This window comes from Vombatus ursinus, unplaced genomic scaffold, assembly GCF_900497805.2.
Source record: "Vombatus ursinus unplaced genomic scaffold, bare-nosed wombat genome assembly UNPS02009770.1, whole genome shotgun sequence".
Lineage (NCBI taxonomy): Eukaryota > Metazoa > Chordata > Mammalia > Diprotodontia > Vombatidae > Vombatus > Vombatus ursinus.
In genome coordinates, this window is record NW_020949548.1 from 2,545,114 (window position 1) to 2,572,439 (window position 27,326).

Consider the following 27,326-nt stretch of genomic DNA (forward strand, 5'->3'; position numbering starts at 1 on the left):
TAGATATATAATATCATATATTATTTAAATTTTACTATTTATATTATATGCCATATCATATTAAATTGTTGTACTATATTCTGTTATGTTATATTGATATATGTTATGTTATATGCTATAACATGGTATCTTATAGTCAATAAATATTGCTTGCCTCCTTGAATTCTTGGGGGGTAGGGGAAGAATCTATTATTGAGCAGAGATAGTACTATGTTAAGGGGTTTTTAAAATCCCTCATAAGGAGTGCAAATTATAACACTGTCTTTTCTTTAAAATATAGCAAAGTCATACCCTCATCCATCACCTGAGAATATCTTTCTTATTGAATAAGAGCACAGTTTTTGCCCTGTCCTGGGGACTAAGAATGAATTTCTTTATTTCTCTGTTTTTCTCCCCTAAATTTAAGATGAAACAACTAGCAAAGCTTGTGGAACCGTACCAAGTTGTGTAGGGTCATGAACTGAAAAGCTGACTGAGTGAACAGAGCGGAGGTATTTATAACTTATTGCAGCACATTTCAAGGTTGAATCAAACCATCCATTATATTGTAGCAACTGGAGCCAAAACATATCTGTTCTTTATGGCATTCATGTAATTGGATGCACTCCACAGGTAACACAGAATTCAGATTCACACTATTGTCAACATAGACAATTTATGCATAATCAAGATTTAGGAAATTTTAAAAGGAGTAGGGGTGGGGGGAAATAAAAGGAAAAAAAAAGGCTCATTTCACCAAGATGTGGAATGTGTCTTCTCCCCTCCATGAAGACAACACTCCTGAGTTGTCCATGGTACATGTGTTTTGAATTGAATTGATTTTACCCCCCCCAAGTGGTGATGGTTTTGCCTTGATCCTCTCCTGTCCACTTTTTCACATGGTTCCCTTCCCTGATCAAGGGGAATCATTTGGGAGAAAGCTGGCTGGAGTTCAGGGTGCCATCTGTTCCCAAAAAGCAGCATTTTTTCTCTATTTGAAGTTTACTGGATCTCATAGGGATCAAACCTATGCTGTGACCTAGGCTTTGTCAGTGTTCTTTCTAGCTAACTGGCAGGTGATGAGTAAATATTTCTCACTCTCCTCCATTAACTTAGGCATGGTATAGGATGAACCAGAATGAAAGATTGAACCAATACAGAAGTGAATGTGGGACTAATCAGTTTTGGTCACAATGTATTTTGGTAATGGTTACAGAACAGGTCTGGGAAGGATCTTGTGACGCCATCTTTCTTCTACGTGGAACCAAACCATTTCAGGGAGATAGCTATTTGTTTTCTATACCTATTATTCTTTTTTTGCAAATATTAAATCTTCAAGAAAACAGCAGAAATAAATGCAATTAACTTGTGTACTATTCTACCTTGACTTTTATAGAACACATGCAGCCACACTGCTGTACCCTTCAGTTTCACGGGGCTCATACACACACCTTCGAATATGCATACACACGTACTCACATACATGCATACTGTATATATGTACATGCCCACACACACAGACACACACAACACATATGTATACATGAGTGCACATATACTCACAGGTGTGCATATATATATATACACAGTATATATATATATATACATATATACAAATATATGCATGTACATAGACACAGATATACACATACATGCACACATTGATATATGTATGCACATTTATGTATACATACACATAGTACACATACACAATAAGCGAACATATACAATAGTATACACATACACACATGCACACGTGCACACAGCGCACACATACATGCACACTCACATACACGTACATGCACATGCATGCACATGTACACACACTTATGTATATATGTATACATGCATATACATAACACATACACAACATATACACATATGCACACATGTATATTTATGTATTTCAGGAAAATCTAGGAAAAGAGGGTAAAATTAGAGGGTCAATATACTACAGGCCTATTTGCTGTTTCTCTGTACACAACATTCCAATCCTTTGCATCTTTGCATAGGTTGATTTTCAGGACTGGACGCTCTGTCTTTCACTTTGAAGCTGATCTCAACTGCCACCTCTAGTCCCCCCAATTGTTAGAGCCCTCTACCACTAAAACCAAATTTCTTTTTATCTATCCTCTATATGTTTTGTGTCTATTTCTGTATTTATTGATTTACTGTGTCACCATCACCCCAGTAGAATGTAAGCTTCTTGAAAGAAGGAATAGTTTGTTTTTGCCTCTGTAACCTCAGTACTTGGCACATAGTGGTGCTTAAAAATGTTTTTTTAATTAAACTACCTTGAACTGACTCTATGGAAAGCATCCTATTCCTTTATTTTACATGGGAAAAGGAAGACCTAGTGAGTTTGTAACTTGCCCAGGGTCTCACAACTAATACGTGAGAGGTCAAGTACTGCATCTATGTCTTTTCATTCAAAATCCAGAGCTCTTTCCACAGTTATCTCTTAAACAGGGATGTGCTGGGGGTGGTTCAAACCTACTCATAAGAGTTAAACATCAACATCCAGAAATGGGCAAGCTACAAATCAGGGCCTGATTTATTGCTTTGTTGTTTAAACTTAAGAAAGTGATGGGAAAAATGCTAGTAATGAAGATTAAACTTACAAGTGTGTAAGACATATCCTCTTTTTTTTTTTTTTGAGAACTGGTTGTTAAATATATACTAGCACATATGTGGTCTCAACTGGAGAAGGAAATGGCAAACCACTCCAGTATATCTACCAATAAAACTCAAATGGGGTCACGGAGAATTGGACACACCTGAATAATGAACAACCACAACAATCTGCTCTCAAGGCACTAAATATTTACCAAATTGACTTGATGTTAATAATAATTTATAGAGTGACTTCAGCAGTTATATTTTTTAAAAAAATTAGTTTTCTGTTCTACTCTTATCAAATGAGGGTCTATGAAAGCTGTATTATGTGAATGAAAATACATTTCAATAACCATTTTTTTTTGGTACATAGATATCTTAAGATCTAAAACAAATCACAAACAAAACAAAGGACAACCTTCCATTTTTATGTGACATTCCTTAAATTAAAACAAAAAAGAAGCTTTGCAGCATTCTCAATATGAAAAAAGCTATAAATAAACATGTGACTGAGCAAGTCCCTTAACTTATGAGTGCCCCAGGCATCTCTCTGATGTGAGAGATTGCAGAGAAGGTGGTGATATGAAGAGTTCCATTAGTGCAGGAAGTTCACACACTGAGTTCCCTTGACCAGTGAAACCACAGATCTTGACCAAACCTATGAAAAGTAAAGGACTATTTTAATACTAAAAATTCGTTCAATTAGTATGATGGCTTTGGGGTGTTTGGAGGGCCTGGGTTCAAACCCTCCTTCTGATGCTTACTACCACTGTGACCAGGCACAAGTTACTTAAACTTTCTCAGGCTCCTTATCTGTAAAATGAGGTAGCTGAACTAGGTGTTTGCTGAGATCCTTTTGACTTCTACTTCTACCGTCCTATGACCTTTGATTCTACAAATTTAGCGAAGCATTTTTTAAACACCTATTAGGCAAAACCAAAATAGTTTAGCCTAGGGGTGGGAAACCTGTGACCTTGAGGCCACATGTGGCCCTCTAGGTCCTCAAGTGGGGCCCTTTGACTGAATCCAAACTTCACAGAACAAATACCCTTAATAAAAGGATTTGTTCTGTCAAACTTGGACGAGGTCAAAAGGCCCCACCTGAGGACCTGTATGTAGGTTTCCCACCCCTGGTTTAGCCCTTGCCTTCAAAGGATTTTCATTCAAATAACAATAATGTCTTCAACCAACTGTTGCTGTTTGTCCTTGGAAGAGAACCATGGAATCATGGAGGTGATGCCATGACTTGCGAGTGAATTGGATTTAAGTGAGGGAGGGCTGTGCAGTCACCAACCTCGCTGTCTCCTCCAGAGCCATCTGGGTCCAGTGGCAAGATATAGATCAGGATGAATAGAGATGGCCCTGGGTGCAGTGCCTCAACCAACTAGTTAATATCAAAATAACTAATGAGATTAAGAATTTAAAAGAATGAAGTCATTGGTGAGAATTCAGTATGAATTCATTGCTTTATTTATGAAATGATAAGCTACCTACTATGGACATTTCATTTTGCTAGGTACTTGGTAAAAGGGTAAATGAGACTTAGCTTTCAAATTCATAGAATTTATAATCTAGTGGGAGATCTAGTATGTATCTTCAAATAGGCATAAGGAAATGCATGAAAGGCATGGGATTAGTAATAAAGGCTATCAAGTCAAGTGAGGAAGAGATTGTTTCCAATGGGGGGGGGGTGACATATGTTGAGAAATTCTTATAGTTTACTGTGCATATTTTAGCTGATTGGAGCAATGAATTACTCCTGGGTTTTTTTTTTAAAGATGGAAAACAGAGGAGCCTGAAAAGTAGTTTTTGGTGTCAAATAATTTTTATTCCTATAAAAATTCCATACCCGCTACATTTGTACTTTATGCTTCCTTTGAGTGTTAGAGAAGAGTAAATGGTCATTTCATAGACAGGCCACTTGGCTTGTTTCTTTGAACCCAAGAGTCGGTCACCTGGCAGGAGATGAATCTGGTGATGAATCCATTATCAGGGAGTAAAGGGAAAGCCGTGTCAAAAACAAAGGCTACACCATCTGACTGCAGTGGAGTTGGGGTGGAAGCCAGTTATCTGGATCTGTGAAGGAAAGGCAATGAAGCCCAGAGAACTCTGTGGTGCAGGATTGCTTTTACCAGGGTCTCTCATGAATTTCCACAAATGATTTCTGGAAGAGCATGAGACTCACAAATTATTTTTCCTTTCATTTATGAGGTGACCTCATACTCAAATGGTTTTGTTGGCATCCATGTTAATTACAGAGAAACCTAATGCTTCAAAGAGACCCCAAGGGATGAGCTATTGGCTGATACCCTGAACTGGGACTCACAACAGCCTGAGAGAATTTAGCTTGACTTGACTGAGTAGGGGAAACTGCCATTCCTTGGGGTACACATTTTTCAAGATGTTGCCCCCTAATTTACCATAATAACAAATTTTTCTAAAATAGCCTTTTAAATACCCCAACATAAATATGAAAAGGGGCTTTTCTAACAAGCTTCAAAGTTTGAAGAGGTTTTTTTCTGTTTTCCTTGCAAATCAAACTGATTTGTAGGAGAGAAGTCATTATTATTGAGAGCGGGCTGCATGGTTTTCTCCAGTTTTGGTTGGGAGCTGCAATAAAATGAACATCTTTTTCTTTCTGTATTACCTAAGCAGGTAGATGGTGTAATGGATAGAATACTAGCCACGGAGTCAAGAAGATGTGAGTTCAAATCCTGTCTAAGATACTCGCTGTATGACCCTATGCAGATCATGGAGTCTCTCTCTGTCTCAATTTCTTTTTCTTTTTTTTTTTTTAAATCTCAGTTTCTTTATCTATAAAATGGTGATAATAATAGCATCTATTTCACAGGTTGTTAGTGTAGACAGTGCAGGTTTTGCAGACCTTAAAATGTTATATGACTGTTAGCGCTTACTATTTAATTTCAGTGGTCTATTCTGTTCTCTGAATTTCCAAGTTGGTGGCTCTTTCAAAGTCAGTATTTTCTAATTTAACCAAGAGGGAATGTTATATGCCACAATCCAGTAGCCATTCTTTGTTCTGTTTGGCTAAACCCTGAACATCAGTGGTAATACTCAGAGTCTCTTGTGTGCTTCCAGTGGGACAGATGCCAAGAAATAAGCATATTTGCTCAGACAACACAACCCGGATCCATAACATTACCAAATGTGTGAAATGCCACTGGGCTGGCTTATAGGCAGTTCTCAGAAATGCTTGCAGGAATATGGTGAGTGTTTGAAAGACTGTATACATCTACCTTCCCCTATTTCCTGCCCAGAGAGGCTATTTCAGATACTGTTAATTCTTAACTGGTCATGCTTTCTTTGACAAAAATCCTACCAGGAATATTTTAAGGGCACATTTCGCTTTTACTTTATCAGTGGATAGGGCTTATGAAAAAGACACCCATACTGATGACAGGGCTAGGGCAGTAGCATTTTAGAATTCTGTGCAAAGATCTGAGAGTGTTTGGCTGAGATAGTAATGAACTCCCCTAGCTAAAGTGTTAGCTGAGTACTCTATGGGACATAGGGATAGGGAAAATTATGTGGCAAGGTGACACCAATTGCTTCCCAGCAAACAACTAGTGGTGGGACCATGCTTAAACTCAGTTTCCTTTTCTTTTGTTTCCATTTATGGCTTTTCTGTTTGATGGACTACATATCCTTTAGCATTCCTGATAGTAGCTTCTCTTCCTGTAGCTGGTAGGGTCCTAGACTTGGAATTGAGGAAACCTGGATTCAGATCCTGTCTCAGAAACTCACTAGTTATATAACTCCTCATGTGTACAATAGGGATAATAATATCACTTATCTCTAGGTATTGTGAAGATCAAAGGAAATCATGTATAAAGTACTTTGCCAACCTCAAAGCACTAAATAAGGGGGAGGGAAGGAAATAAGCATTTATATAGCATTTACTCTATGCCAGTTACCATGTTAAGTGCTTTCACAAATAGTATCTCATTTGATTCTCACAGGCCTGTGAGGTAGGTGGTATTATTATCTCCACTTTACAGTCAAGAAAACTGAGGCAAAGGTCAAATGACTTGTCCGAAGTTATGTATCTGGTAAATCTGAGTAGTTGTCATTTCTCAATTCATAAGACAGTGTAGCTCAGACAACCAACACATATGTGTTGAGCGTCTACTATATGTAGGGCTCTCTATTAGAGTTGTAAAGAATACATAAAACAGATTCAATTATTCTTCTACTATAACTTGTAATTATTTTTGAGGCAATCAGGGGTTAAGTGACTTGCTTAGGGTCACACAGCTAGTAAGTATCAAGTGTCTGAGGCTGGATTTGAACTCAGGTCCTCCTGATTCCAGGACTGGTGCTCTATCCATTGTGCCACCTAGCTGCCCCCGATCTTTCTTAGTTTTTTTTTTTCCCTTAGATTTTTGTTTTAATCACTTCATAGGACTGACACCTTGCATGGAGTCTTACATGCCATAGACATAATAAATGTACTATCTTTTATTCTCTGTCATTATATCGCTGTGCATAGCACATTGTCATACATGTAGTAGACTCTTAATAAATATTTTTCCTTTTCTGTTCTCCAAATACTTACTTAGAACCTACTATATAGAAGGCATAGTGCTAGGGACTAGCGTTCAAGAGGCAAAAAGTCCCTTCCATCAAGAAGCTTGTATCATATATGCATATATATACACACATGCACATTATATATAGTATGTATGTATATATGTATATATGAATACACATATACACACACACAATTATGCAAATTAATTTCTAGGGAGAGCTAGAACTAATAACTAGAGTTGGGCTATATCAGAAAAGACCTTGGATAGGAGATAACACCTGAACTACGCTTGCAACTGGCTAGTGATGCTAAGAGGTCGAGGTAAGGAGAAAATGCACTCCATGAATGACGTGTGCACAAGAATGGAAAGAAGTGGAACTTTATGTCCTGTGAACAGCTACCAGGACAATTGGGCTTGATCACACTCTTGAAACAACTCTGGGAAGGTAAACAGGAGCCATGTTGGATTGGACTGGATTGGGACCAGAGTCAATGACTAAGGCTGTATGAATTTTTCCTTCATCCTTCCTTCTCTCCAGCAGTACAAATCAACATTTCATATAAACACATTTGTTAAAATTATCTGCATAATATGCTTGCTAATCTAACCAATTCATCATTTGTTGAAGTAGCATGTGTTCAGCTACATAGCAAACCTTTTAGGAGAGAAATACATCAGTTTCCTCATCTATAACATGAGGAAATTGGATTACTTCTATGGTCCCTTCCTACCCTAAACCTAAGGTCTTTTGAATCCAATCAAGTTGCGTTAGCTTACCACTACCAATCTTCTTCATCTTAACCCTTGGGTACAGTGGTACCTGAATTAAAATTCTTAAAAAGGCATCCTGAAAGTGAATATTATCATTATTATTATTATTATTAATGAGAGTTGAATAATAACAATGATAACAATAGTAATAATAATGATAGTGCCTATATGTGCCAGGTACTGTGCTAAGTACTTTTTACAAATATTTCATTTGAGCCTCACAATGACTTTGGGAGGTAGGTTCTATTATTATCTCCATTTTGCAACTGAGGAAACAGAAAAATAGGTTGAATGATTTGTCCAGAGTCACATAGTCAGTTTCTGAGCCTGGATTTGACTTCAGGTTTTCCTGACCTCAGGCCCAGCAAGTATACCCTCTCTACCACCTACAATGGAACAAAGAAATAGCTATTTGCTCTTATAACAAGGTAATCCATTATCTATCATGCTATGTCCTTGAGAAGGAAGCATCTACAAACAGGCATGTACCACCTTCTTCATGCCGTATGTTATGGCATACAGCATGCTTGAAAGAAGAAAACTTTCTATCCATTTCTTTGGGATCTGTGGGTATATACAAGTTAAGAGAACTTCCCCTTTAAATGATGGCATATTTTATTTGTCAGAAGATGAATAGCCTTGTTATAAAATAATTAATGTTTGCTCTTTGTTTGTAGGATCTGTTGATGGGGTTTGAATTCCATATACTTCTTGGCTGTCTCCTGTTTTCTTATTAATGAGATTATTGCCCAGTTTCTGATTAGTTTCTTGCCATGCTCAATTTGTGCCAAACTTTCTGCATATTTTTAATCTGAGATTTATCTATTACATTGTTTCTTCCATGGTACTGCTAAGGCATCTCACCTCCTATCACTGCAGCGGCTTTGTAATTGGCCTAGAATGTTTGATATAAAAATTTTAAATGTTAAAAATCACCATGCCCTTCCTAAGAGCATGTCAGACAAACACTTCAAATTATGAAGTTACTTAATTGCTTCAGTTTCCTTGTCTGTAAAACGAGTGGATCAGACCAGATAGCCCCTTGAAGTCTCTTTAGCGCTTCTTATTATGATCTTATTCTTATTACGATCCTAAATAAACATGACCCTAAATATAAGCAATCATTAACCACTCCAAAATATTTCAAATCTCAACCAGAGAAAGGTTCATTAAAACAACCTTGAGGTATTACCCTCATACCTATCAGACTGGATGGGAAAAGTCATTTTGGAGGCTGAAGGAAGAACACGTACTATCTCACTGCTGGTAGAGCAAAATCTGTGTTCAGCAGTTGGGGAAAGACTGTACAAATTATGGTGTGTGAATGTGACGGAAAATTACTGGACCATGAAGAATGACAATTATGAAGAATTTATAGAGTAAGGAAGACAGAGCCGAAAGAACAACATGTACAAATGACTAAAATAACATCAATTAAAAGTCAACATGGAGAGGCAGCAAAATCTGACCAGTTACATAGTCATCTTTATTACTATACTGCCAAAGTTCAAAGACACATCTATCTTTTCTGTTAATAAATAAAGTCATTTTCTTGGAAAATGTACTTTGAAAAGCGGTTTGGGTACTGGGAGGAATCTGTAATGGCAAAACAAAAATCCTTCAAGAATTCATTTAAAAATCAAGTATAATATCCCTGAAGAACAGTGTTGTTCTGTGAGGAAGAGGTCTGGGAAAAGATCGAGACATAAGAATTTAAGAGCTGGAAGAAGGGAGCTTGGAAATCACCAAGTCGAGTTCTCTCATTTTTACAGATGAGAAAAATGAGGCCCACAGGTGAAGTGATGGATTCAAAATAGCCTGGCGACAAAGGGACAGGCCAAGCTGCAGGGCTGGAACTCAGAAGTCCTTTTAATTCCTGGTCCAGTGATTTTTTCCACTAGCTGACTGATTACAGAGTAGGAAATTCTCCTATTGACTGCCAGAGGATGTGGTTCCTTTGGAATTTACTCTGGGATGCATCATTCAAAATTCTGGAATATTCACTGAAGATGGTTGGTTATAAAGAAGCATCATGTCCTAGGAACATTCCACTTCTGGTTAAGTCATGTCTCCTTTAAAGACTCCTTTCTGAAATCTTAGATCTTGCTTTAATCTAAATCTACAAAAAAGACACCAAATGATTTCTCCTTTTCTCTCTCACCACCCCCCCCTTCCCCATCCCAGTTTTAAATGTCTCCAGGGATCTGTTATCATCTTCATCATCATCATCATCATCAACAACACCATTATTATTATCAGGCTATTTATTCAACTCAGTTATTTAATTGCTTTTCACCAGTTACATTCCCTGGAATCATAGGATTACATAGCTTTTTAGCTAGAAGGAAGCTCTGAGCTCATCGAGGCCAACGCTGTATTTTCACAAATGAGGAAACTGAGGAAAAGAGAAGGTAAGTGACTAGTGCAAACTCATACAGGTTGTATATAATAGAGTTGAGATATGAACCCAGGGTCTGTGATATTCTTTCTACTTAATCACACCATTTTTAAAGAAAAAAAAGGCGCAGGTCCCTCCCTCCCAATCGTAGTGCTCTGTATCTTAATTTCTCTGGGTCTCAGGTTCCTCATTTGTAAAATCAGGGGATTGTGTCAGATTCTGGTTCTCAATCAGTGACACTACTGTCTGTGTGTATACATGAAGTGCTTAGCATAGTACCTGGCACATTTAGACAATAAATGTTTATTGATTGATGTGAAAGCATGGTCTTGCCTCTACTTTATTTCTCCCTTACTGAGCAAACATTCATCCTTCTTAAAATAGGGACTTATTGATCACTTTATCTGGTTGTCCAGATAGTGAGCTGACAATTTGATGACATCATCTGAGAAGAAGCAGCTGCCAAAAATGACGTGTTTTAGCCTCTGGGCTATAGCTATTTTGATCTAATATTTGTACAGTAGCACCTTAAAATTATTTTTTAGAGGCACAGAAAACTAAAAAGTCACTAAACTATGCATGCCCTTTGATCTAGTGAGACTATTGCTTGACCTTTATTTCTATTACTATTATTACTTTTTTTGGCTAGGCAATGGGGTTAAGTGACTTGCCCAGGGTCACACAGCTAGTAAATGTTATGTGTCTCAGGCTGGATTTGAACTCACATCCTCCTGACTTAAGGGCCGGTATTCTATCCACTGCATCACCTAGCTGCCCCCTATATTTCTAAAAGGTCAAAGAAAAGGACTCATGTATATGTATATGTGTGTGTATGTGTGTGTGTATATATGCATGTACATATGTATATATGCATTTATGTGTATAAATATGTATGTGCATATATATGTATATATGCAACTCTTTGCGGTAGTTCCAAACTAGAAACTAAGAGGGATGTCTAGCTATTGGGGAATGTCAAAACAAATTATGTTATGTGAATGTAATAGAATGTTACTAAGCCAAAAGAAAAAAAATCCTTAATAAAGGTTTATTGAATTGATTTTTTTATGAACTTAAATGTCTACTTATGTTAGGAGTATTTATACCACTAAGTTGCCTCAAGCCCTTTTGGAAAGAGAGTGAGGTATAAAACTTAAATAATAGGAAGTGACTGAAAGAAAAGTAATCCTAGGTTTAAAGACATCAACTTCACAGAAGGTTTAATGTGGAATATACTATAAATATACTAAAACTATCTCATCCCAGGAAGGAATAGGATGAGGTATCTCTGTGTCAATTAGAATGTCCAAGTGTTATTTGTTACCTTCTTTATTTCTTAATTATTTATTTAATATTTTATTCATGCCCCCGCCCCCCATTACAGGTAAAAACAATTTTTAACATTTAAAAAAAAAATTTGAGTTTCAGATTATCTCCCTCCCTCTCCACCCCACTCATTGAGAAGGCAAACCATTTGATATAGGTTATACATGTGCAGACATGCAAAATAAATTTCCCTATTAGTCATGTTGCGAAAGAAAACACAGACCAAAAAAAAACAAAAAACAAAACAACAAACCCAAGAAAAATAGAGAATAAAAAATATATTTTGATCTGCATTCAGACTCCATTGGTTGTTTGTGTGGAAATGTCATCCTTCTCTTTTGAGGAACCTCTTGGGCCCTTCTTTTAAGCAACTTCTTGACTCAAAATGCAAATGCATTGTATTTCTGGCTATTTGCTATGGGGCACAAATATATTATTTCCATTCACTTAAAACTCATTTAGTCCTGTTCTTATTATAGGGGATGCAGTGTTGATATAGTCAAGTGGATAGAATGTTGGACTTTAGAATGGGCACTGAATTTGGAATGAGGTTGCCTGAGCTGTAATCCTTACTCTAATGTTACCTATATAGCCATAGGTAAGTCATTTCACTTCTTGGGCTTCAGTTCCTCATTTGTCAAATGAGTAAATTGGGGTCTCTTTCATCTCTAGATAGATGATCTTTTGACTCAGAAATCTCTGCAATCAAATCCCACTTATAATACTTTGGATCATAGATTTAAAGCCAAAAGGGACCTTGGAAGTCATCAAGTTTGGCTCTCATTCTATGGATGAGGAAACTGAGGCAGAGAGAGAGAGAGAGAGTGACCCTGGCAAGTCACTTTACCTCTCTGAGTTTCAGTTTCCTCATCTGTAAAATTGAGATATAGTACTTCAAGCACTTTTCAAACCTCAAAGTACTATATAAGTGTCAGCTACTTGTTTTTGTTTGCTCTTTCCAGCACAGGTAGTAATTGGTTTCACTTCTCCAAGACTGGGCTTTGTTATATTACAGCTCTGAGGAGGGAGAACATCAATGCTGGTGAAATCTGAGTTTTTGGAAAGAAGGCTGGGAAGACTTGGTCTTCTTCCACACTCAAGACTGAGCTACCAATTGCTCCTGGCATCTTGTGGCTTTTAAGCTAATTCTGAAAATTTCTCCAGTTGCTGCAAAGCCTCCTCTTTCACGGGCTTTCCTCTTATCTGGCTTCCAGTTGGTTATGGAAATTTCTGCCTTAACATTGATAGCTGAAACAATTCCAGTGAAAGGATTCCTCTCTAATACAAAGTGGGACAAATGTTACATATGTTGGCTGAGCTGGAACTTACCCATAAAACGTGAGATACAGGAAACCGATCCTCTTGCCAAGCTTAGCGACTTCACCTCGCTGAGCAGCTGCTCCAGTTAGCCGCACTATGCCGATTTTCTTAAGAGTGGACAGCCACTTATAGGCATGTTCGTCACTTGTTAAAACATCTTCAAAATCCAGAGTAGGAAGATGGAGACTTGCGCCCCAATACTGACATTCTGAGGGTCAAGAAAAGGTAGTGTAAAATGTCATAATTTTGACATTACTCATGTAAATTATTATTATTTAATTTTATTTATGATTTAGTTAATATGATTTAGTTAATATTATTCATGTTAATAATAGGTCATCCTTAATAAACCAAAGAAACAGCAAACCTGTGAAGTGGCTAGCATAATAATATTATCCCTATTTTACCAATGGGGAAACAGGCCCAGATTAACAATATGACTTTCCTAAAGACTCCTAACTATAAGGGATAGAGCAGGGAACTCAAAACTTAGATGTTTGGGCCCTGAGCCTTCGACTCTTTTGGCTAAGTAGGGGAGGTAAGATGTGCCCAAGAAACTACAAGGTAGAGTACAAAATTGTTGTTAAAGATAAAACATATAGATTATTAGGGGACTTCTGAGGAAGAATTTAGCTCTCAGATCTTGGCCTGTCTCAGTGTACAGACAGATGCCAATTAAATTTAATTTATGGGTCTTGTCCATTAGGAGAGAGTCATTTACAGTTGGCTAATATGTCAACGGGACACACCCTCAGCTTCTGCGCCCCTTAAGTGACTGGCATCTGCTCAGAAATATTTCTGAGTATTTCTACTTTACGTACCATCTATCTGTTTCATTGCAAAGGGCATGATAAAATCAATGGGGATGCCATTTGAAAAATGGGCATGAGAGAGGAAAAGGAAGATCATATACTTCTCATCAAAAGAGGGACAGATCTGTCTCCATCCTCTTTCTCCTGAGAAAGGGCTTCTTTGGAGCTCAGTGGAAGCTACCCAGAGTGAGGGCAGAATGAGAACTTGGTCCTGGCACATCAAGATTGTACCTTGGGCTTTAAACCAACGAAGTGGGCTCTTGTTGGCAGCATCACAGAATATAAAATGATAAATAATGAGAGGCATGGATGCTGAGCTGCTCCTTCTAATTGAACAGTGCCTTACGTATAAATTATTCGGTAGAATTATTTAGTGTAGAAAGAAGAAAGTAAAACCAGTTTTTTTTGAAGACCCTCTGAATTGCAAACTAACGTCTTCAAGAGGAGACAGAACAGAAAGGAAATCAGACTTTGCCAAGGGAAACAATTCAGATATCGACAACTATACTCAAGAAGGATATCATTCCACATCTTTCACTTTGGTTTCTAGTTCTCATTCACATCTTGCTATAAAGTTAAAACCCACTTAAGTGTGAGGCTAAGTGTTCAAGATCTTGGAATCAGTCGGTGTCGTGGAAACCCCCCACCCCCTTTTAACTTGGAATCTGTCCTATTAAGGGAAAAGATTCACAATTTAGGAATGAATAATGGACCAGTGTCATCCTATCAGAGATCTTCGTTTTTCCCAGGTTTGCTGGGGAAGGGGAAATAACTATTCCCTCTTTGAAAGGAGCCTGGTTACTACTTGCATAAAAACAGAGAAAGTTCAAAGGCCACCAGTCCTAGGAGCCTTTCTATTGTCATGCTGTATAAGGACACCTATACACAGGGGGTGCTGGAGCCAGTTTAAACCTAACCAGCTGGAGAGCTGATTGTTAAATTTTCAGTGTAAACATGTTCACACTTGGAAATCGGCAAATGCTACAAACCAGGACTTGAGTTTGTTGATTGGATGAAATGTTTGTAATGCGGATAGAACTTAAAAGTGTACCACAAGCTGGTTGTTAAATATTCAACAGCATACCCCTGCTTGCAGAAGAATGTGTGTGTGTGTGTGTGTGTATGCATGTGTATCTGTGCCATGCATTTGCACTGTGTGTGTGCTCATGTCAGCAGTGAAAGGGGGAAGAGTCTCATATACATAAAATAACCTAGTTTTTAGGTTTTTAGGTGTAATAGCTTATACCACATGCTAAGTTTTCTTGGGGTCTAAACCAGGAGTGGGGAACCTGTGGCCTTGAGAAGGTCACTTGTGGCTTCTATGTCCTTGGGTGCGGCCTTTTGATTGAGTCCAAGTTTTACAGAGCAAATCCTTTTATTAAGGGGATTTGTTCTGTGAAGTTTGGATTCAGTCAAAGGGCCACACTTGAGGGCCTAGATGGATGATTTATCTTACAAGCAACAGGGAACCATTTAAGCTTCCTGAGGAGAGAAATGACACAGTCAAATCTCTAGGTGACTCAATCTACCCTTACAAGTCCAGCTATCATTTGTCATGAGCCAAATTTCAAATTTGTACTTTCAGTAATGACTTTTCATGATTTCTGCAACCCAGCTGCTTATAGAATATTTCTGTTTGTGTTCTCCATCATCAAGTCAAGTCAATTAGCTTTCATCAAGCACTTAGTTGCTAGGCACTGTGATAAGTTCTAGGAATATAATACAAGCAGAAAGACAGACTACTTCAAGCTTACTAAAACAGAATCACAGAATTTAAGAGTTTGGGGGGGAAATCTTGGTGGCCATGTAGCCTAACTCATACCTGACGCAAGGGAACTGAAAGCCTGAAATGAGTTTAGGCTTCATTGACTTCATGAATATAATAAGGAAAAGAATGTAGTTAGATCTGGAGGAGATAATGACTTTATCCCTTGGGATGAGGTTTGTCTTTATGCCTTCTTTATTTCCCTGCTCTAGCTCTCATCTATATGAGGGAATAGAAAGGTGTTTAGAATTGAGAAAATGGGAGACCCTGGACCCTAATAGCCCTGGAATAAAAGTGGCTAGGTGGTGCATTGCACAGAGCACCGGGCCTGGAATCAGAAAGACCCATCTTCCTAAGTTCAAATCTGGCCCAGAAACTAGCTGTGTGATCTGGGGCAAATCATTTAACTCTGGTTGCCTCAGTTTCCTCATCTGTAAAATAAGCTGGAGAAGGAAATGACAAACCACTCCAGAAATCCCAAATGAGTTTTCCCAACTCATGAAGAGTTGGACATGACTGAAAAACAACTGAGCAAGCATTCTAAATAGCTTGATACCTGGCACAGGGAATCTCTTGCTAAAGCTCAAAAACCAAGACCGAAAGGAATGGATCTCTCTTTTCTCATCTCTAAATTGTGAGGGTTGGACTGGATGATTTGTCAAATCTCTTTGCTCTAAGGCTATCAGAATAAGAGCCAGAACACAACCAAAAAGGTTTTCCTCTAAGTGGCAAGTTCTAAGACTTGATAGAATGTACTACTGTTCTGAACAAGCTACAGAAAGCTTTGGGTCAGAGCTTACTCTTCTCGTTAGGAAGAGATAGCACTATAGCAAATAGGCACTAGCTAAGTCAGAAGCTGGCAGCAGAAAGGAGCTGTACTTTCCATCTTAAACTTCTTAGTATTTTGAAATTCCAAGGTAGAGCCAACATGACGGATTAGAGGCAGCAAACTTTGCTGAGCTCTTTCAACTTTCCCTTCCAAACAACTTTAAAATAATGCTCACACCAAATTTTAGGTTAAGACATTGTTTTGGCCCAAGAAAACTCAGGAAGTTGGCAGGAAGTCTATGGCACTGGATGGAGGCCTGTCCAGAGTGCATAAACATAGCAGCAGCAAAACTGACTGCAGTAGCAACTTCAGGAGCTCTCAACCCAGAGATGGTAAAGGGGTCAGACAACTGGTCAGAAAGAGATTACCAGGGACCCTCTGCTGATATTGTGTGTAGCTGGTGCTGATGGACAACTTTATTGCCCATACATATTTTTGCATTATAGTTTTAGGGTGGAGAGAAGCACTGGTGGTCAGTCACAAGGGAACAGAGGCCCTGGTCGGGTTCCAAGGCAAAGAGGAACCCTACTGCTTACATCTGCAAGAGAGCACAGAACCTGGTCACAGCTTCAGCACCAAGAGGAGCTCTAGTGCTTGAAGCTGCAGGGGACCAGGGACCCTTCCTGGGTAAAGACTAGCATGCAGATCAAGTGATCTCCTCTCCCATATGTCTCCCTAGATCATACTACCTTGAAAGCATTGAAAACTGACAGAACCCAGAAGCAGTTCTGAAAACAGCAACACAAAAAAGCCTGAAGCTTGGGACAGTGCCTCACCACCTGCAGGTGAGCAGAGCCCAACTTTAACATAAAGTTCAAATCAGGAAATAGACTGAAAAAATGAGCCAAAAACAAACAACAAAAAAGAACTTGACCATAAAAAGCTTCTACAATGGCATGGAAGACCAAGACACAAACTCAGAAGTTTTCACAAATTGTGAAAACAGATACAAGTGAAGCCTCAAAGAAAAATGCTAATTGGACATAAGCCCACAAGAATTCCTAGAAGAGTTAAAAAGATAAGAGTGGTAGAGGAAAAATTGTGAAAAGAAATGAAGAGTAATGTAATAAAGTTACAAAAAGAGAATTAACAGCTTGGTAAAAGAGGGACCAAAAAGAAATCATTGAAGAAAAGAACTCCTTAAAAAGGAGAATAAGCCAAATGGAAAAAGAGACATAAAAGTTCTATGAAGAAAATAATTCTGAAAAATTAGAATCAGGCAAATGGAAGCTAATGACTCCATGAGATATCAAGAAACAATAAAACAAAATCAAAAGTGTGAAAAATAGAAGAAAATGTGAAAAATTTCATTAGAAAAACAACTGACCTGGAAAAATAGGTGGAAGAGAGATAATTTGAGAATTATTGGATTACATGAAAGTCCAGATCAAAAAGCCTAAACGCCCCATTTCAAGGGCAATTGCTGTGATATCTTAGATAGAGGGTAAAGCAGAAATGGAAAGAATCTACTGATCACCTCCTGAAAGAGATCCCCAAATGAAAACTCTCAGGAATATTATAGCTCAATTTCAGAGCTCCCAGGTCAATAAGAAAACATTGCAAGCAGCCAGAAAGTGGAAAAAAAATTCAAATATTGTGGAGTCACAATCAGGATCACATGAGATTGAGCAGCTTCCACATTAAAGGACCAAAGGGCTTAGAATATGATATTCTGGAAGGCAAAACAGCTAGGAATACAACCAAGAATAACCTACACAGCAAAATCAAGCTTAATCCTTCAGGAAAAAAAATGGATATTTAATGAAATGGAGAACTTTCAAGCATTCCTAATGAAAAGACCAGAGCTGAATAAAAAATCTGACATTCAAACATTAGACTTGAGAGAAGCATAAAAAGGTCAATGTGAGAGAGTAATCATAAGGGACTCAATGGAGTTAAACTGTTTACATCCCTATATGGGAAGATGATACTTGTGTTTCCTAAGAACTTTATCATTATCAGGGTAGTTGAAAGGGGTTTACATAGAGAGCATGGGTCTGAGTAGATAATGTTGGAATGATTTTTTAAAAACTGAAGGAGTGACAAAGAGGGAACCACTAAGAGAAGGGAGAAGGTAGAGGTAGAATTAGAAAAAGTATCTCACATAAAAGGAGACACACAGGGAATAGCTTTTACAGGGTGGGGGGAGTGATGGGCAACGCTTGAACCTCAATCTCGTTGGCATTGGTTCAAAGAGGGAAGAACATGTATACACATACACACATACACATATATACACATTCAGTTGTATATAGAAATCTATCTTACCCAATAGAGAAATAGGAGAAAAGGGATAAGAGAAAGGGGAGGATGATAAAAGAGAGGATGAATTAAAGGAGTCAGTGGTTAGAAACAAAATAGACTTTTGAGGAAGGACAGGATAAAGAGAGAGGGCAAAGAAGAAGAAACAGAAGAAAATGGGATGGAGGAGTTAGTAAATCAGAACTGTGAATGAATGTGCATGGGATGAGCTCACCCATAAAATGAAAGCAGATAGCAAAATGGATTAGAAACCACAATCCAACCATATTTTGTTTACAAGAAACACACTAGAAACAGAAAGACACAGAGTTAAAATAAAAGACCAGAGCATAATTTAATATGCTTCAGTTAAAGTAAAAAAAAAAAAAAAGCAGCGGTAACAATCACGATCTTAGACAAAGCAAAAGCAAAAATAGACAATAAAAAGATGATTAGGGAAACAACTTTTTTTTTTTTTTTTTTTGGCGGCTAGGCAATGGGGTTAAGTGACTTACCCAGGGTCACACAGCTAGTAAGTGTTATGTGTCTGAGGCCAGATTTGAACTCAGGTCCTCCTGAATCCAAGGCCAGAGCTCTATCCACTGCACCACCTAGCTGCCCTGAAAACTACATTTTGATAAAAGGTGCCATAGACAATAAAGTAAACAAAAAATTTTATAGCAAGCTTTTTTCTTCTGATAAAGGTCCCATTTTTCAAATGTATACTGAATATAGAACTATGTCAAATTTATAAAAATAACAGCCATTCCCCAGTTGATAAATGGTCAAAGGATATAAATAGGCAACTTTCGGAAGAAGAAATCAAAGGTATCTATAATCATACCATAAAATTATTCTAAATCTCTTTTGATTAGAGAAAAGCAAATTAAAACAACTCTGAGGTGCCACCTCAGACCTATCAGAAATGACAAATGCTAGAGGTGATGAGGGGAAATAGGTCCACTAATGCAATGTTGGTGGAGTAGTGAACAGGTCCAAACATTCTAGAGAGCAATTTGTAACTATGCCCAAAGGGCTCTAAAATTGAGCATACCCTTTGACTCACCAGTACCACTTCTAGGTCTGTATCCCAAAGAGATAAAAGAAAAAAGAAAAGCACCAATGTATACAAGAATATTTATAGCAACTTTTGTTATGTGGTGGAAAAGAATTGGAAATTGAGAGGTAGCTCATCAACTGAGGAATAGCTGAAGAAGTTGAGAAATATAATTGTGATGGGCCACTGTGAAAGGCTTGGCTACGCTAATCAATACAATGATCCAAGATAATTTCAAAGGACTCGTGATGAAAAATGCTATCTGCCGCCAGACAAGAAATGATGAACTCTGAGTGCAAACTGAAGTACAATTTTCTCACTTTTTTCTTGCTTTTTTTGAAATATGGTTAATATGGAAGCATGTTTTATGATTTCACATGTCTAATTGATATCATATTGCTTGTCTTCTCAGTGGGTGGGGGAGGAAGTGGGAGAGAGAGAATTAGGAACTCAAAATTCAAAAGGAAAAGAATGTTACAAACAAATAGTAAAGTAAAAGAAAAAAACTTCACGCTATTTTCCAGAGCATATTACACATAGGTTCTCAAGAGCTATTTATTGATTAGTTGATTGATCACAGAATTTCGAGTTAGATGAGATCTTGCATTTAGTCCAGACCTCTCACTTTACAGATGAAGAAACTGAGACCCAATGTGGAGTGACTTACCTAAGGTCATCTAAGTAGTAAGCAGCAGAGCAAAGGATTTGAACCCAAGTTCTATGACTCCAAATCCAGTGTTCTTTCCAGCCCCAGACACTTACTAGTTGTGGGACCCTCTGCAAGCCACTTAACCTCTGTTTGCCCCACTTTCCCCAACTACAAAATGAGTAAAACGGTAGCGTTTACCTCCTAGGGTTGTTGTGAGGATCAAATAAGTTGTTATCAAATGAGATAAAGTGCTTAGCATAGTGCCTAACACATAGTAGGTGCTACGTAAATATTTATTCCCTTCTTTCTACTATGTATTACGCTATCTCTCTTCTTCTCTGGTATGTCTAAGTGTAGGGAATCTACATGGATCAGTAGAATTTGTTGATTGAAGAGATGAAGGAGAAAAAATAGCTACTTATTCTTAAAGTAGAATTTTCATTCCAATGTACTTGTTCTTAAGTTATCAAAATGGAATTAGCATCCATTAAGATAGTTTTTTCCAAGGTTTTTCCACCTTCCCTAAAGGTGGGGATAAGAGAAATGTAGGAGGGGGAAAAAGTCTTCCCTGATCGGGAGCCAGGATGGTAATGTAACAAGCACCCTTGTACCATAAGCAACAAATTATCCTGATTTCCATCCAGAACATTTTTTGTCTGAAGCCATCTGAGTAGAACTCTCAGCAGTTCCAACAGTATTTGAACAAGCTGATGAAGAGTGAACATTCCAGTTTTGTAAGTCTGTCCAATCCTATGAGTTTAATAAGGCTTCTTGTAAAGGCAGGAGCTGTGCTGACTTGTCTTTAAAGGACAACGGAGGATTGAGAGTGTTTTAAAGTCTTCAAATCTTCAATTACAAAACATTATTTAAAGACAGAAAACCACAACCAGTACCCTACCCCTACTGATTTTTCTTTGTAGGCTTGGAAAGGCACACAGCCCATGGTGACTTTGGCTAACCCTAACCTTCTTTCTTCTAAAGTTGATGGAGCCTAGTGTTTGACACACTTTAGACTGTGGGAAATGAGGATTTAGTCGTTTATGTGTCTGTATTCCTCAAGATCTGCCACCAGTTTTTCTTTTGGGTGGCCCTCAATGTCTCAATTGCTGTTTCTATTCCAAATGAGCTTCATAACCATGAAGCCAGCCAGCTTTCTCCAGAAAAAGATATCTCCACTTGGTGGAGAAATTCATATCATGCCAACATTTTTCTGGCCACTCCTGGGATTGCTCAATCCATTTTAAATCACTTATCAGGCTATATAGAATCTGTTATCGATGGAAAAGGCCCAGATGGTGATAAATACCTTGGATGTTGACTGATCTCTAGGCAATAAAATCGACCAATTTCAAGTTGGAAGAGAATTTCTGTATATAGGCATAAAAAAGAAATCACCATTTACTTTTATCTAAGGTTATAAATAAATGAAAGATAGCTGTCAACTTAGATTGAATACAGATAGTGGCTTCAATTTTATCAAGCCTGAAACTTAATAACAGACTCATGGAATTTTAGAGTTGGCATGATTCTTAGAGAGCAAATGATCAATCTGTCATTCATTTTAGTCTGTTAGGTTCCCTAGGACTTTTGACTTTCTATATAGTCAATAAGCCAATTGATTTCTTTTTGTTTGGTTAGCAAACCATGCCAATGAGGGTGAGGACAAGAAGTGATGTTGTGGAAAGGACAGTAAACTTTGAATATGAAGATTTGGGTATCCTGGCTCCAAAACTGTATGACCTTCAGCAAATTATTTTATTTCTGTAAGCCTTAATTTCCTTATCTATGAAAAGGGGATAGTAGTATTTATTGTTACCTATCCCATGGGGCTCTAGTGAGGAGCAGTGATAATTTCCTGTTATTTACTTTGTAAATGCAGCCTATTAAAGGATAATAAATAGGATCACAAGATTTAGAGCTGGAAGGGACTGAACAGGCCATGCAGTCCAATCCCCTCATTTTACAAATAAGAAAACTGAGGTATAGAGAGGTTAAGCAGTTTGTATGGCCATACAGCTTGTAAATTTCTAAGGCAGGATTGGAACTCAAGTCTTTCTAATTCCAAGTCCAGCATTCTATTCACTATACCATATAGCTAATCATAAACATATAATAATAATTACCATTATTTTACCCACACCCGTTGGTTAGTGTTACTCTGGTCTCTTAATAGCAGCCATCTTGCAAACGTATCTCTTTAGTCATAAAGAACACCGAGAGAGAGCGTAGCTGGATCAGTGCGCACCTATCACCAGTTATTGGAAAACAAATGGGTCTTACCATTGGTGTGCATAGGGTTCTATACATGCCTATGTTCTTACTGATGCAAAGGATGACATTTTATATTAGACATCTAAATGGCTCAGCGGATGGACAGCAGAACTGGGAGTCAGGAAGACCTGAGTTGGAATTCTGCCTCAGACTCCCTAGCTATATGAACCTAGTCAAGCTACTTAACCTCTATCTGCCTCAATTTTCTCATCTGTTAAATGGAGATATAAATAGTCCCTATCTTACAGTGTTGTTGTGAGGATCACATGATTTAAAATACATTAAGTGCTTGTGAATTTTAAAGCACCATATAAATGCTAGCTATTCCTGTCTTTGCTATACTTACTGAAGAATAACAAATAAATGAAACCTGATATTTGGCATGGCATAATGGATAGTATTGGACTTTGCGTTGGAAAGATATGGGTCTTATTCCCAATACAGACACCACCTGAGTGATCCTGAACTTGATGTTAAAATTCTCAACCTCAGTTTTCCTCACCTGTAAAATGGGGCTTTAAAGTAACACCTGCTATGCAGGACTGTTGGAGGATCACATGAAATGTTGTATATAAGGCACCTTGTACACATTTAAGTACTGGATATATGTGAATTGTTATTATTGTTTTATTATATATAGTCAAATATTATTATAGCTGAATGTTCAGTATAATAACAATAGCTAGCATTTATAGAGTGCTTTGAGATTTGCAAAGCACTTTACTTATAATATCTCGTTTTATCCATACTACAACTTTGGGAGGCAGATGCTGTTATTATCCTCATTTTACAGACAAGGAACCCGAGGCTTAGAGGAGTGAAGTGACTTGCCCAGGGTCGCATAGCTGACATGTGAGGCGGGATTTGAACTCTGATCTTTGTGACTCTAAGTGTAGCATTCTAGCCACTGTGCCAAGTATCCTAGTATAGAAAATCAGGACTTGTTTGCTGAATGTGAATACTAAGACCTTGACCTATTTGGGTCTGCTTCATCTCTTTGATTCTCTATTTGAATTCCTAGAACTTTGATGGTTGTTTATAAAAGGCCCCTGGGAGACAAAAAAGATACTGAAACCTGTCCCTCAAAATGTTATCACTGACCTCTTAATTCCAATGCTATGTTTTAAAAATCTTCATCAGACTTTTGGGAACTTGTGACCAAGAGTCGACTACTCCCTCTTTTGCTTTCCGTTCCTCTGTTCCTCTCCTGGTTTTCTTCATACCTGTCCAACTCCACCTTTTCATCAGACATCTTTGGTACCCTAAGCATGACTGAACCCTAAGTCTCTTCTCTCTGTTCTTTCTCTTGCTGATTTCATCTACTCCCACTGGTGGCATCATCATCATCTCTTGGCATCAGACTCTTCCATTCACATTCCCAGCTCTAATTTCTCTTTAATTTTAGTCCTTCTTTGTTAGCCACTTGGGTATCCTCTGCACACCTCCAATTCAGCACATTAAAAGTTTTAGTCTACCGCCTCCTCTAAACTACCCTGTCTCTGTGGAGGTTACCCCACCCTCATCCCTACCTGAGGTATCTAGGTTTAGAACCTTAAAGTTTTCTTCAATACCTTCATGTCACCTCTAATATCCTTCTTTTCCTTTCATTCCCATGGCCTTGCCCAAACTGTTGTTTCTCTTAATTGGTCTCTCTGCTTCTACTCTTTCCTTCACACGATTTCCAAATAATCTTCTTAAAGTGCAAGTCTGATCATATCATGATCCTAATCATAAACCTTTAGTCCTTCCTTATTTCCCCCTCACCAAATTAAGCACAAACACCTTCAGGGAGCCATTTTCAGACTCAATGCAATTTATTTCCAATATATCTTTCCAGTCTTATTTTGAATGACTTTATATATTCTACAATCCAGCCAAATTCTTCTGTATGCTGCCTCCTTGCCCAGATAATACCATCTTCAGCCTCCATGCATTTGTATAAGCTGTTCCTCATTCCTACAGTCACCTCTATCCTCGTTATGCTTCCCAGAATCCTCATCTTCCTTCAAGGCCCAGCTCAGATACTTCTTCTTCCATGAAGCTTTCCCTGATCTCATAGCCTTTAGTATTCCCTCTTCGCAAATATTCCTAGATATCACTATCTGATTCTTCCTTTACTCTCTCATACTTATTTTATTTATGTTATATCTTAGGAAATTGGCTTCCTAGGCTTAGAGCTGCAAAGGAACAGGTCATGAAGTCCAGCACTTTAACATAACAGTGAGGAAACTGAAGCACAGTCAGGTTAAGCGACTTGTCCAGGATCATGCAGTTAGTGTCTCAATATGGATTTGAACCTAGGTCTTCCAGACTCCAAGTACAGTGCTCAATCTCTTATGTTGTAAAAATAAGATGAGAGGATCTTTCATAGGTTTGTGGCATCAGCTAGAAGGGACTTTAGAGGTTATTTTAGTTCATCCTCTTCACTTTAGAGTTGAGGAAATTTAGCCTTGCAGAGATGAAATAACTTGGCTAAATCACACAGAGAATCTATTTCATTATTGTTTTTGTGTTCCATGAGTTTAATACAGTGCTTTGCACAGACTAAGTGTTTGACGAATATTTATCGAATTTGACGTTGGAATTGAGAAAGCTCTTATTTCACCATGCTTGAATCTGGGCATTTAATGATAAACACCACTTAGGGACGGGGATTTCAGAACAGAAAACCCCACAACACAAGCAGGTTTCATTGCACAAGATGATATACAACACTGAGACTTGGCATTTCTAAAATGAAAAATGGTTCAGCACAGTTAACAATCAACCAGCTTTTTTTTCCCTTTGGTAATATGTGCCTTATTTTGGGTAGTCCATTCATTCGGGCCATTTGGTTTTGCTTAAGACTGCTCTTATTTTACAGGAAGTTTCATTGACTTGAGTCTTATGCAATTTTAAAGTCAGATTAAAAAAGAAACACGTTCGCAGGAATGTAAATATTTTAACATGCCTGAAGTTGGTCAAAATACTTTGACAATCCAAAAGAAGATGTGTGTAGGGTACAAACTAGGCATGATTGGGTACAAGTGCTATTTTTATTTTTGTTCCCTTTTCCTTTTAAGACCACGCAAGAGAAATAACTTCTCTTTTTAAATATAGACTAAATCAGATTTTCCGAGCATGGTAGAGGCGAAAGAACATTGAATTTGAATACCAGGGTTGCCATTTACTATGTTATGCAAGTTAGAGTTGACTGCTCTGGGACTTGTTTTTCTCAGGGGTAAAAGGAAGAGGTTAGACTAATAGGAATAGTAATAGCTCACATTTATATAGTGTTAGATTTGCAAAGCATTTCGCATTTGTTATTTTATTTGAGTGTCACAAACATCCCCGTTTTATAAAAGAGAGAACAGCTTCAGAGAAATTGAGTTCACATAAGTGTCTGAGGTAGGATTCAAACCAAGGTTTTTGGGAGTCTGAGTCCAATACTTTCCATAGATGAGGCTATTTTTCCTAATGTCTCTCTTTAGATGAGTAGTATTCAAACTTTTTTGACCTCATACCCTACCAGCAAAAATTGAGAGTGCATAACACTATTTACTTCTAAGTTATATCTATAAAACTACTATGTCAATAATTATGTATATTGTAGAACTTATACAAAGGATAAGAAGATAAAATCATTGATCCTTGTGTCAATGGGGAGCCAATGTCCCGGTCTACAGAAAGGTAGCAGTGAATATCACTGACACGCAACTCTGCTGCCCTGCTCATCAGGAGCAGCATGGTGCCATACCATCACCATTACTAGAGTTACATTATTTGAATTATATTTTCCTAACTTACCAGACTAAGAGGGAATGGTTATAATGATCTTGAAATTCTGCCAAGGTGACAAATTCCCAACCACCACTGCCCCATTGGCGCTTTCTGGCATAGATAAACCCTAGAGAAATCAGGATCCAAGCACATGTATCCGAATGTTAGCCATGCATGCAATATTTTATTTCAGATTTTATTTTCAAAGAAATAGCTCTGGGACAAACCAGTTACCAAATTCATTAAGATTGTTAAAGAATGAAAAAACAACCCAATGGTTGGGAAGAAATAATATCACACTTCATTAAACCGCCCTTGCAAAAACAAAACAAAACAAAACATGATACTGACAGTAGTTACTCAATATTACTCTCTCTGAAAACTTAGAAACCAAAATAAAATTTAAAAGACAATTTTCCTTTTTACCCCCTCTTAAGTGAAAAACAAATACCCAGGGACTTGAATAAAAACACACTTGACTATAATAAATCATATGTCTGGAGAATGCGTTCAAAAGAAATTTAACTTTCACACTTGGGCATGGGAATATAAACAGTGTAGCAAATTATAGAATATTTAAGGTATGACCCATTCTTTATACTTTAACTTGTGGCCTTACTAATAAATACTTCCTTGGACATAGGCTTCACACATAATAAAATTTATTCACATACAGTGCTGGTTTTCAAGAAGCCATTTGTTGGGATCGTGTCCGAGGGTTCAGAGTCACATTCCTGGATCTTAAGTTTCATTTCAAAAGGGAAGGGCCCCAAAATCTTCTTTAGAGAAAGACTTAGAAGTGCCGGACATTGGGCTGAAATGTATCATTTCAGAAGCTTAGGAACTTCGGCCCACCTGCTGTGAACTGTTCCTTTGGCTTGGAGACCAGCTCATCTATTGGGCAGAAGGACAGCCAATTGTTCTGTATCATTTCCTGTAAACAACTTCTCTGGGCCATGCCCAGGAACCAAAAAAAAAAA

General features: G+C 37.8%; 1 protein-coding gene across 3 annotated transcripts in view; it reads right to left on the reverse strand.

Annotated features, from left to right (window-relative positions):
* The window catches only part of BBOX1 (gamma-butyrobetaine hydroxylase 1), a 77,559-nt gene that overhangs the window by 19,450 nt on the left and 30,783 nt on the right, over nucleotides 1-27,326 (reverse strand). For all 3 annotated transcript variants that reach the window (XM_027852621.1, XM_027852620.1, XM_027852622.1), the window contains exon 4: nucleotides 12,973-13,171. In XM_027852621.1, the coding sequence (XP_027708422.1) occupies nucleotides 12,973-13,171 (199 nt within the window). The remainder of the gene's footprint in view (nucleotides 1-12,972; nucleotides 13,172-27,326) is intronic.